The sequence below is a fragment of the Mercenaria mercenaria genome, unplaced genomic scaffold (assembly GCF_021730395.1).
Source record: "Mercenaria mercenaria strain notata unplaced genomic scaffold, MADL_Memer_1 contig_546, whole genome shotgun sequence".
NCBI classification, from domain to species: Eukaryota; Metazoa; Mollusca; class Bivalvia; order Venerida; family Veneridae; genus Mercenaria; species Mercenaria mercenaria.
The window spans coordinates 57,134-68,431 of NW_026463427.1; the positions used below are offsets into that span (position 1 = coordinate 57,134).

Here is an 11,298-nt window from a genome sequence, read left to right on the forward strand (position 1 = left end):
AAATTCTTTCGCTGGGACGCGATCGGGGGCATATTATATCTATCGCTAATTTAATAGCAATCTTTTTGCATCCCCGTGGGTGTCTCGGCCTACCACAGTAGTTAATTTAGGAGGCTGAAAGCCCATGTGGTCTAAATTACAGTCGTTGTGACTACAGTTTTTTGTGAGCTTGTAGGAACTTGCCAGAGAGCGAAAAGGGCTAGGCGTTCTTACAATGACTCCCTCTTTTGCATAGGTTTGTTTTCTCGAATGTAAGCATTGTTGTGCTAATGGTTATTGGTACAAATAGGGTACCTGGCTATTTGGTTTATCGGTTTAATATGGTACAACGGTGTACCATTATTTGGTACAAATAGGGTACCTGGCTATACGATTTACCGGTTTAATATGGTACAATGGTGTACTATTATATTTGGTACAAATAGGGTACCTGGCGATTTGGCTTATCGGTTTAACATGGTACAACGGTGTACAATTATTTGGTACAAATAAGGTACCGGGTTATATGGTTTACCGGTTTAATATGGTACAAGGGTATACTAATATTTGGTACAAATAGGGTACTTGGTAACCGTATATGGTTTATGGTTTAATATGGTACAAGGGTACTATTATTAGGTACAGATAGGGTACCTGGTAACCGTATATGGTTTATTTGGATACATTATGGTACTAAGGAGTGCCATTGGTTTAAAGGTACTAAAGGGGTACCTTGGTATACTGGATATTTGTTTACAGCGCAATAAGGTTAGGAAAATAAGTTTTAAAAATATGCCCTCGGTCGCTTCCCAGCGCGAGACTTCACGGCTCTAGCAAAAGCTGACATGACCAAGTATGCTCCATATCTCTTTAATCTTTATAAAAAATTGAAAACAATATATTATGTTTCTAAGATGCTAATTATTTGAAGCTTTGTGAAAACTTTTACAAATTTATAATAAGTAAAGGATTGAAAAATCGGTATGTTGTTGTTTTTGAAATTTCATCCTAGAATAATGACAGGAAATATTAAATTTGTTTGCTTTTTTTCCTTGGTGAGCGTTTTATGCATACCGACACGGTGTTTGATCATATGACGACTTTAAAGATTATAGCGGGGTGGAGGAAAACCGGAGGTGCCACTCAGAACATTATTTTAAAGTTATTATTTTGGCTATTACCTTTCGATGGATAGCGCCGTCACATGACAGAATTCAACATCTCAACGAGGTTCGAATCTATAGAGGCAAGAGAGTCAAATTAGCCACTGTAGCTCTAGCTGCAGGCCAAATAATGCACACAAATGTAACCATAGACAGCATATATTAAGCTTTTCAGATATTTTTCATTATAATTGACAGACATTTTGGTGAGCCATAAGACAGTTAATAAAGGTTACCGATTGCCAACCTACCTTGTGCCTGGAATCAACAAAAAGTGTAGGTGTCTTGTAAGACATGATTTGCCCTTTCAGTATAGATGACCCCAGGATAAGCGAAATATTTATACAAGTGCGCCTATTATTTTACATTTCGAACACTTAGCTAGGGCAGTAACACTACCAAGACAGAGAAAGGGCGGTATTCAAAATATACTACAGAAATAATTGAATCTTCATTATGGTGCATTCAATATGTATTTTCCCGTTTGTACATGGAACACGTTTAATACAACTTCCAAGTGTAAATAAAATACTTGCAAAAGTTACGATCTTATGTATTGTACAAGTTAGCAAATCAGTAAAAAAAGTTCGGCTAATTGGTTTTTTTAAATTAAAACATCGCAACTATTATGTTTCCATGTACATGTATATCTAAATGTGTAAAAAAGAGACATGATAAGGCTCGTGCAAACAAGCTCTAGAAAAATTTCACTGCTGCTTTGTAGGAAGAAGATCTTGCGATAGTATTTTTACAGCTGGAAATCATTCTGGTATAATCGTAATGATTAATTAATATAAGGAAAAATCGAAAGTCTCGAAATCATGTTGTCCTTTCTTAGCTTTCCTGATTGAGGAAAAACCCAAATGACGATCCTTGTATTATTTGAGAGTGCAAGGGCCAGAAGGGTAGCGTTACATCATGAAGGAATTCTATACCTGAAGTGAGACTCATGGTCAAGCGATCTGAAGTCAGCTACTGATACACTAATTAATGAAGTTCCAGATTAGCTTGTGTACCACTGTTTTATTAAAGACAAAAAGAAATATTTGCATCAAACATTACTTTAATGACAAATTTATACATGTACATAAGAAGATTGCAAAAAAAAATAGACATAGAATAAAAGACAGAGCTATTTCACTGCGTTTATCTAATTAGTAATGACATTCATTTTCATACATACAACTGCCCTCAGTAATAGGCCATTCGTTCAAAAGAATTCAGAACTAGACTATCCTAATCATTCTTGTTTGGCAGTCTTAAGTAACACTTTTATTATTATGTTGGATGAAGAGATCTATCGAAATTATATTCTTAGCATCTCAGCAAAACATCTAATAGGCAATCGATATCTAGATTATATTTTCATATAATTAAAGTAATTATGAAAGCGATCACATTTTGAGATACAGATGTTGTAAATTATACTCCATAATGGAAAAAAAATTCCAATAATGCTATGAATAACTTTACCTTATTTACGTTCTGTACCCATTTCTTTCTTTTTATAAAAAACCCACACATTTCTCTCGAATTTACAAACGTTCGAATTTGTTATAAAAGGCAAGCAATTCATGACGAAAACAAATATACATCTTTATCCCTAGCTGGTAACTATCAGACAGACAGACAGCCAGACAGACAGCCAGAACCTCAATGCATGTTAATTGTTTAGCTTTTTAAATATGGTAAGTGTTCATTAAATGAATCAAATGATATTACAGCTACATTATTCGCTTTCGTTACGAACATATTTCCCTCAACGTTTAAAAAATCCTAAATGTATCTATTAGCAATACGAAATTCATTGCGAAAATTCAAAAAGGTGTGTCTGTATACTAGTAGCTTGTTTCGGATAAATAGTTAGATGCAAAAAAAAGTCAGTGAATGTAGCTCTATATCGTATGGGTGATTATATAATATGGACAAATAATATAAAACAAAATCATTGTTCTGAATTATTACAAGAAACAGACGTCTCTTGTAAATCTACAATGTGTTGCGTACTTTCAGAAGATACTTTTCAGAGTATCTAAAATTGAATATAACGACCTTTATTGCTTCTTAACAATACAACACAATACATATAATGTAGTTTATAATGTTTAATTATCATAACACTTTGTTTGTCTCGGCAACGTTGAAATAAGCTTTCAAATATTTAAAACTTTCTGATTTTCTAACATTTATCTTGTGATCTGAATAAGTCTTAAATGTAGAGGATATACTCTCATAATAACATTGCAACATTTGACGCATGTATGCAATCGGCGCCTATTTTCCAATAAGAGCTTGATTCTCGTGGGATATACAAGATTGTGCGCATCCTGGAGAAAAGTCTTTTGTTTCACAAAACGTGGCATTGCAGTGGATGTTGAGACCTTCTCTGTTTGAGAAATACACAAAATCTTGGAACACGAATCTCGTCTCGTGTGTTGACTGGGACATAATATGAGTATTATTGTCTACTTCGCATCTGAAATTAAAAGAAGAAATATTTTTGTCCATATCCGTTTTAGGCAATGCATTAAGTGTATGTCAAAAAATTTCAAATGACTTTACTTAAAGATATCCAATGGTCATCTTTTACAAACTATTATGTCCTTAGATATTTACTTCAAATGTATAAAATCCTCATCAAATGTATTTACCTTTACTAAATATATTGATTAAGTTTGCATATATAACTAACTCATAATTAAAATGTCATGAAGTAGCAGTTGATTATTTATTAGTTTAGTACACATTTATACTATGTTTATTTTTAAACTTAATGCATACTAATGTTAATACACCTAAACTTGTTAATTTAATGTTTTCATAAACTATATGACGTAATTGTTCATTTTTTAGATATGGAATTTAGATAAGGAATTTAGATCTAATATACCTTCAATGAAGTAGTTATTTCACGATTTCTCTTTTGTCTTATATTTACTTAAGAACAACAACAGTAACTGTTACTGTTGATACAATAATAAGATAACGCAACTTTTCATTTAAATTTATAGTTTTACAGTGGTATTCATTTTATGTTCAGAGCATAACACGTTTGAATGTAAAGATTAATATTATATCAATAAATAAAATTTTGTTTAGTAATACCCATCCTTGATTATGTAGTACACCATATTTGCTGCAGCCTCCGTCGGTTTCGTGTAACACGTATGCAGCCTCATTTTAATATTCCAGTCGGTTGCCGTTGTGAAAACCTTGACATAGACGTCATCACCCACATTCGTTTGTACAGGATTTCCAGGAAGCTGATTCATAAAGCTCGGATCTTTGAAAAATGTCAAGTTTATACTGTAATGACCAGATACTACAGAATGGTGTGATTCGACGTTGTGATGCACGTGCGATGACGTAGCCTCATTACGACTGATGTCACACTCAACACCGTATTTCCATTTGTACTGTCGTATGATGAATGGATGTATGGGGTCGGAGATTGCATAGAATGATTCATTTTCGTATAATATCGTGTTGCCTGATATCTGTAATCAATAAAATATAAAGGATGAAGATGATACATGCATATCTGAAAGGGCAGTGAATGTTGATAGCATACACTAACTTATAAGTGGCGAGGTAAACAACTGAAACCATGTATACAAAGTTTAAATATAAAAACGGAATCGTACCGTCATCTTAATAGCTATTGTTCAGACGTTAGTCTGACAGTCTCCAATAAAATTAACATATCTGATATGACAACGTGAAATATGCAGCTATCAAACGTTTCAACCTCGAATGAATCTGCTGTTTGCATTATGAATAAGAATGTAAGCATTGTTCTGTTTCCAATACGTTATTAACAATATTCTTGAATTATTTTTCGAGATAACCGGATACCAGATTCACCAATGTAAATGATTTTATCCAAAGATAATTATTTTATGGTAAACATGCACACATACTTAGATGCACAGTTTCATTTTGGACAGTGAATTAGGTTGTAATTTGTCGGATTAAAATCTAGAAATTACATTTGTTAATTTATTCGCTTCCATAGTTACCTAGCAATTTGTAATACGCTGAACGTTATGAACACATACACTTTAGCGTACTGGGAATTATTTAAATAAAAAGACAACTTTAGACAAATTACGCACAATTTCTAACTTTGAACTTTGAAATCATACATGTCTGAAAATGAATGGGATTATTTTAGAGAAAGTCATGCCATGAATACTCTTAAGATATGCATGGAGGGTTGATGCTCCATGCTAATAAGCGAATGCTAAATGTGAATAATTATTTTAAAACAAAACGCTAATTACTAAATGCTAGATATCAATTGCTATATGCCAATTACTTAATGCTAAATGCCAAATGCTAAATTTTAAACAGATTATGCTTATTATTGAATGTTAAATTCTTTTACACCATGAGTTAATTAACCATTTCTCTAAAAATAGCTTATTGTTTAATGATAAAAGCTAATCGTCTAATTCTTTAACTATATGAATTGATTGTTTCTATCTCTTAACCTAATGAAGGTAACTTTTAATTTTTTAAGACATTTAACATTCTACCAGTCTGACTTGGAACAGTAACATGATCTTTCGGCTATATGTACATTGTACCGAAACTGTTCATCCTTAAAATGTTTAGACAAAAAAGTTTTCAATAGAGATAAAGTTATGTATCAAAGTCAGTGACTATTTAAAAGATTCATTCACACACTGATATATTTAGCTCTTTTTGTTTTTAATTATCACTTAGCAATTAGAATTTGACGTCAAATAACAAGAAGAATTAGTCTTTTGGCAATTACCTTTTGACAGTCCATATTTGACATTAGACATTTAGCTAAAAGCATTGTTTTTAAATATTTGTCATTTAGCATTTAATTTAAGCAAGTAGCATGGCGTTACGTAGAAAACATTTCTCTTGAAACTGCCGGACAATGGTAAGGGCACAAGAAGAGTGATTTTACAAAGCCATAAGATGATATAGAAATGATTGATTTTATGTGTATCTTATATTAAGTTTAAAACGATACAAAGTGATATTAAGTAAAATAATTTAAAATTCCAGCAATTCCTGCCAACTTTTCGAAGCGAATAACGAAATTAACACTTAAAGCTCGAACGCAAACACAATACGTGTAAATATATCTGCATCGACCCTGAAACTGTTGAGTACATATCAAGAATGATCAGAAAAGTTATTTTGACAATTGGAGTCAACTGATCTGTTCTGTGTATCAGGTGAAAATTAGTATCTTACAAATTTTGTGTCGGTTTGCGTATTTCATTTTCGTTGGGTGTTTCTATAACTGTGCGTTTCTTCTTAATGAAAGTGTAAGCAAGTTAGCGAAGATAATTATAGTGCTATTTTAATACAATTCTATGTCTAACTGGAATTACTAAGAGTCAAATTTCGTGTGTGTTTTAAAGCGTGTCAGTGTAGGTCTAGTATTATTTAGTACAGTATTTATTATACTGATTTAAGAAATCATTTGTTATACTGGCCGTTCCACGACAAACCCTGTGATATGATATAAATATTGCATAATAATAGTAATAATAAATACTGGAAATCATTGTTTTTCTTATGTTCATGCAGAAACTAGAAACAAGTTTATTGTAATACAGTAAGAAAAATCAAATTTTGCCATTTTTTACCAATAAATGTTATTTTTGTTGTCACGGCAACGGAAATTCCAAAGCACCCATACATCATGAACATATAGATGTGTGTAGATAAAATGCCCGTGACAACACCCAAAATATACGGGTAAGTTACTTTCAATAAAATTATTTTAAACTGTTCCTAAATATTCAAACGTATGATGTTTAGTAATTGATATGCAAAATTTGCTGCATTTATGACTTGAAAAAATTACGCTATGTCCGGCGACGTCACACTGTTTTCATGACGCTCTTAACGTCACGTCTAAGAATGCCCTAGGTGACATACCTAAAACTTTTGAAATAGAGAAGATAATGACTTCAAAATTTCAGATTTAAAAGTAAAAAGAATGTTCTTTATTTAAAATTTGTTATCTCAATTTTTATATTTCGCCACTATTACAGGTTTTCTCATAGAGTGAGAAAGAAAAATGTCGGTTATTTATTTATATCTCAATTTTTATATTTCGCCACTATTACAGGTTTTCTCATGGAGTGAGAAAGAAAAATGTCGGTTATTTTATATCAACTCCGGTAATATTCCTTCAACGAATATTGCGTTTCCAAATATAAAGATACACACCCGTTCGGCTGTAAGGCAGTCTCTCAATCCCTGAAGAAATACTAAATGATCTCCAACCAGTTTCCCTCGACAAGTGTTGTCACCAAAATAAATTTGGTTGGCTTTTATCTCCGGATATAGCTGTCTAACTTTCGACATGTCCAGGGTTATATTCCACCCTGAACTTGTGCATCTTGGATGGATGGCATCTTCCAGTCGAATTTCTTAATGAAAAATAAAGGAACGTTAAACTTTCTATAACAATACGCATTAATAACACGTCTGAAATGCACATTAAGAACACGTTTGAAATAAGAACCCAGCTTGTTTACAGTGACAGATGTTCTTCAACATATCTTGTCAGCAAATTGATGACATATTATTTCGAGTCGGCTATATTTAATGATGATAATCTGATTGAAGAGTATTTTAATATTGTACAATTAAGTTCATCAAAGGCACATCTGGCTGCGAAAATTATGCGCACAGTAATTTTCAAAACAATATACTACAGAAGTATTAACTACATGTACTTGACATTGAATTATCTGCACAAGTTGTGCTGTTTGTAAGGTTCAATATACGTGCTGCCGGTGTTGCAGACGATAGCTTAGTTGTTGTTGTAGTTGTCACATCGCATTCACAGTTATAACAGAACCAGTTAGAAGGGCAAATACAAGTATATCCACCTTCTATATTAGAAAACGTCCCATCACGCTTCCATGGGGAACTACCGCATTTATTTACATCTACCTCACATTTGTTGCCGAACCATATTATGTCAATTAAAATTAAAAAGTACGTAATTAATACAAACCAAAGCCGGTCACTGTAGTAACTCTCAGTCTGGTGCTGCTTGTTTGTGTCCATGTGGTAGCTGCAGGTGTTGTACTTCTTGTTTGTGTCGATGTGCAGGTGTAACTGCCGTCTGTGTTAGAACAGTTTCCGTCATTCTTGCAAGGAGAACTACTGCATTCATCTACATCGTTCTCACAGTTGTTGCCGGACCAGTTTGGAGGGCAGATGCAGGTATATCCGCCGTCAACGTTATAGCACGTTGAATTATGTTTGCAGAGTGAATTATTGCATTCGTTTACATCAACAGTGCAGTTCTGTCCTTTCCATTCTACAGGGCAATGACACGTATAATTTCCTTCCACGTTGATGCATGAGCCTTTATTCTGACACGGTTGAAACGTATCACATTCATCGACATCAACAGAACAGTTTTGTCCTGTCCATTCTACAGGGCAATGACATGTATAATTTCCTACTGTGTTGATGCATGAGCCTTTATTCTGACATGGCTGAAACGTATCACATTCATCGACATCAACAGAACAGTTTTGTCCTTTCCATTCTACAGGGCAATGACATGTATAATTTCCTACTGTGTTGTAACATGAGCCCTTATTCTGGCACGGATGAAACTCATCACATTCATTGGCATCAACGGAACAGTTTTGTCCTTTCCATCCGACAGGACAATGACATGTATAATTTCCTACCGTGTTGACGCATGAGCCCTTATTCTGGCACGGATGAAACTCATCACATTCATTTGCATCAACGGAACAGTTCTGCCCTTTCCAACCTACCGTACAATGACAAATGTATCTCCCCCACGTGTTTCTGCATAAACCATTATTTTTGCATGGATGAATCACATCACACTCATTTACATCCTGAGAGCAGTTTTGACCCGTCCATCCTGTAGTACAGTGGCACGCGTATCCTCCCCCTGTGTTTATACATTTACCATTGTTCCTGCAAGGACGAAGAGTATCACATTCATTTATATCAGTCGAGCAGTTCTTTCCCGTCCATCCTGCGGAACAGTGGCACGCGTATCCTCCCACTGTGTTTATGCATTTACCATTGTTCCTGCAAGGACGAAGAGTATCACATTCATTTATATCAGTCGAGCAGTTCTTTCCCGTCCATCCTGCGGAACAGTGGCACGCGTATCCTCCCACTGTGTTTATACATTTACCATTGTTCCTGCAAGGACGAAGAGTATCACATTCATTTATATCAGTCGAGCAGTTCTTTCCCGTCCATCCTGCGGAACAGTGGCACGCGTATCCTCCCACTGTGTTTATACATTTACCATTGTTCCTGCAAGGACGAAGAGTATCACATTCATTTATATCAGCCGAGCAGTTCATTCCCGTCCATCCTGCGGAACAGTGGCACGCGTATCCTCCCACTGTGTTTATACATTTACCATTGTTCCTGCAAGGACGAAGAGTATCACATTCATTTATATCAGCCGAGCAGTTCATTCCCGTCCATCCTGCGCAACAGTGGCACGCGTATCCTCCCACTGTGTTTATACATTTACCATTGTTCCTGCAAGGACGAAGAGTATCACATTCATTTATATCAGCCGAGCAGTTCATTCCCGTCCATCCTGCGGAACAGTGGCACGCGTATCCTCCCACTGTGTTTATACATTTACCATTGTTCCTGCAAGGACGAAGAGTATCACATTCATTTATATCAGCCGAGCAGTTCATTCCCGTCCATCCTGCGGAACAGTGGCACATGTACGCTCCTATTCTATTGACACAAGTTCCATTATGCAAACAATGATGGTAGTTACACTCACCTAAATCAACGCTACAGTTTGTGCCAGTCCAACCGGTGTTGCATGAACATATATAGTTACCATTTCTATTAGAACAGGCACCATGAACACAAGGATGAAGTTCTCTGCATTTATCTGTATGATGCCGACAGCGACTTTTAGGATCCCAACCCCTTAGACAATCACACCGATATCTTTTAGGATAAGGTAAATTAACACACGTTCCGTTGTTAGCGCAAGTAACCACATGGCATTCGTCAAAATCTTTTTCACAGTGTTTTCCTGTATACCCTTGATAGCAGTTACATTTATAACTTCCGATGGTATTACTACATGTTCCATTTTCACAAGGATTACTTTTACATTCATCTATATCATTTTCACAATTTCTCCCTGTCCAACCAGCGCCGCAGTTACAACTGTTACTGCCGAAGGTGTTAGAGCAATTAGTATTTTGCGAACAACATATCTGAAAATTCAGCAAATTGCTACTTTCACTTTATGTTTTATATAAAAAGAAAAAAACATCTGTCCTTTTGTATAAGCAACATTGGTGCAGAAATATCAAAGGCGTATATTTCTGCGATGTTTGCACGCTCAAAATGACGTTATTAAAACATGAGAATAAACTAAATGGCGAAGAATAAAAAAAAAAAGAATTAAAAATGGACACCAATATTTAAAAAAAATCCTAAAGTTTAACTTACTAAACACGGAATGATTTTGTAATGTTTTTTTTTTCCTGGATTTAAAGATAAACATAACCCACTTACCACCTTGGAAGCCTATTGGTAGAGCGCCCTCTTCGATCGCGGGAGGTCGTGGTTTGATCCCTGGCCGCGTCATACCAAAAACGTAAAATATGGTACTATTAAGCTTTCTCGCTTGGTCTCAGCAGTAAGAGGATAGTGCTAGGACTTGTCAGCCCGGTTTGTTTCAGTATAATGTTGCTGTGTGGGGTATCAAGTCACGAGTCTACGGCGTGATATTCCAGAGAGGTAGCACTATAATGTTGGGCATTGTGCCCATTGCTACAAGTAGACAACATCGTTTATATGACTAAAATGTTGTTGAAAAGGACGTAAAACCCGAACACACACATAACCCACTTACTTTTGAGCAATCTTCTATAAAAATGTAAATATGAGAATTGTATGCTATTTGTGTGCGCGTTAGCACGAGTAGCATTAAAAAGCATCTAATTTTTAATACATCTTTAAACATAATTGTAAAACATTTAATCATAAAATCGGCAATTTACGACACGCATACACTGTAAATGTAAATGTTAAGGAACTGAACACGCTTTGAACGCCAATTTGCAACAGATATTGAACGCGTCTTTGCGTTCAAAATCCTAATACT

At 34.9% G+C, this 11,298-nt stretch overlaps 1 protein-coding gene across 1 annotated transcript; it reads right to left on the reverse strand.

Moving 5' to 3' along the window:
• Positions 1 to 2,289: 2,289 nt before the first annotated feature.
• On the reverse strand, positions 2,290 to 9,862 carry LOC128554582 (fibropellin-1-like). The gene is made up of 4 exons (XM_053535848.1): positions 8,161 to 9,862; positions 7,365 to 7,567; positions 4,248 to 4,639; positions 2,290 to 3,618 (listed from the first exon to the last, which is right to left on the reverse strand). The coding sequence occupies exons 1-4, from the start codon at positions 9,860 to 9,862 to the stop codon at positions 3,417 to 3,419; spliced, it is 2,499 nt and encodes an 832-aa protein (XP_053391823.1). The 3' UTR covers positions 2,290 to 3,416.
• Between the last annotated feature and the right edge of the window lie 1,436 nt (positions 9,863 to 11,298).

What these genes read in the sequence shown, in the direction of transcription:
- LOC128554582 (XM_053535848.1), bottom strand. Translation starts at nt 9,862, where the DNA reads ATGAACTGCTCGGCTGATATAAATGAATGTGATACTCTTCGTCCTTGC. An exon ending in TACTACAGTGACCGGCTTTG is followed by an intron (nt 7,568 to 8,160) that starts GTTTGTATTAAT and finishes TTTTTCATTAAG; the next exon opens with AAATTCGACTGGAAGATGCC. An exon ending in TACTACATAATCAAGGATGG is followed by an intron (nt 3,619 to 4,247) that starts GTATTACTAAAC and finishes TTTTAATTTCAG; the next exon opens with ATGCGAAGTAGACAATAATA.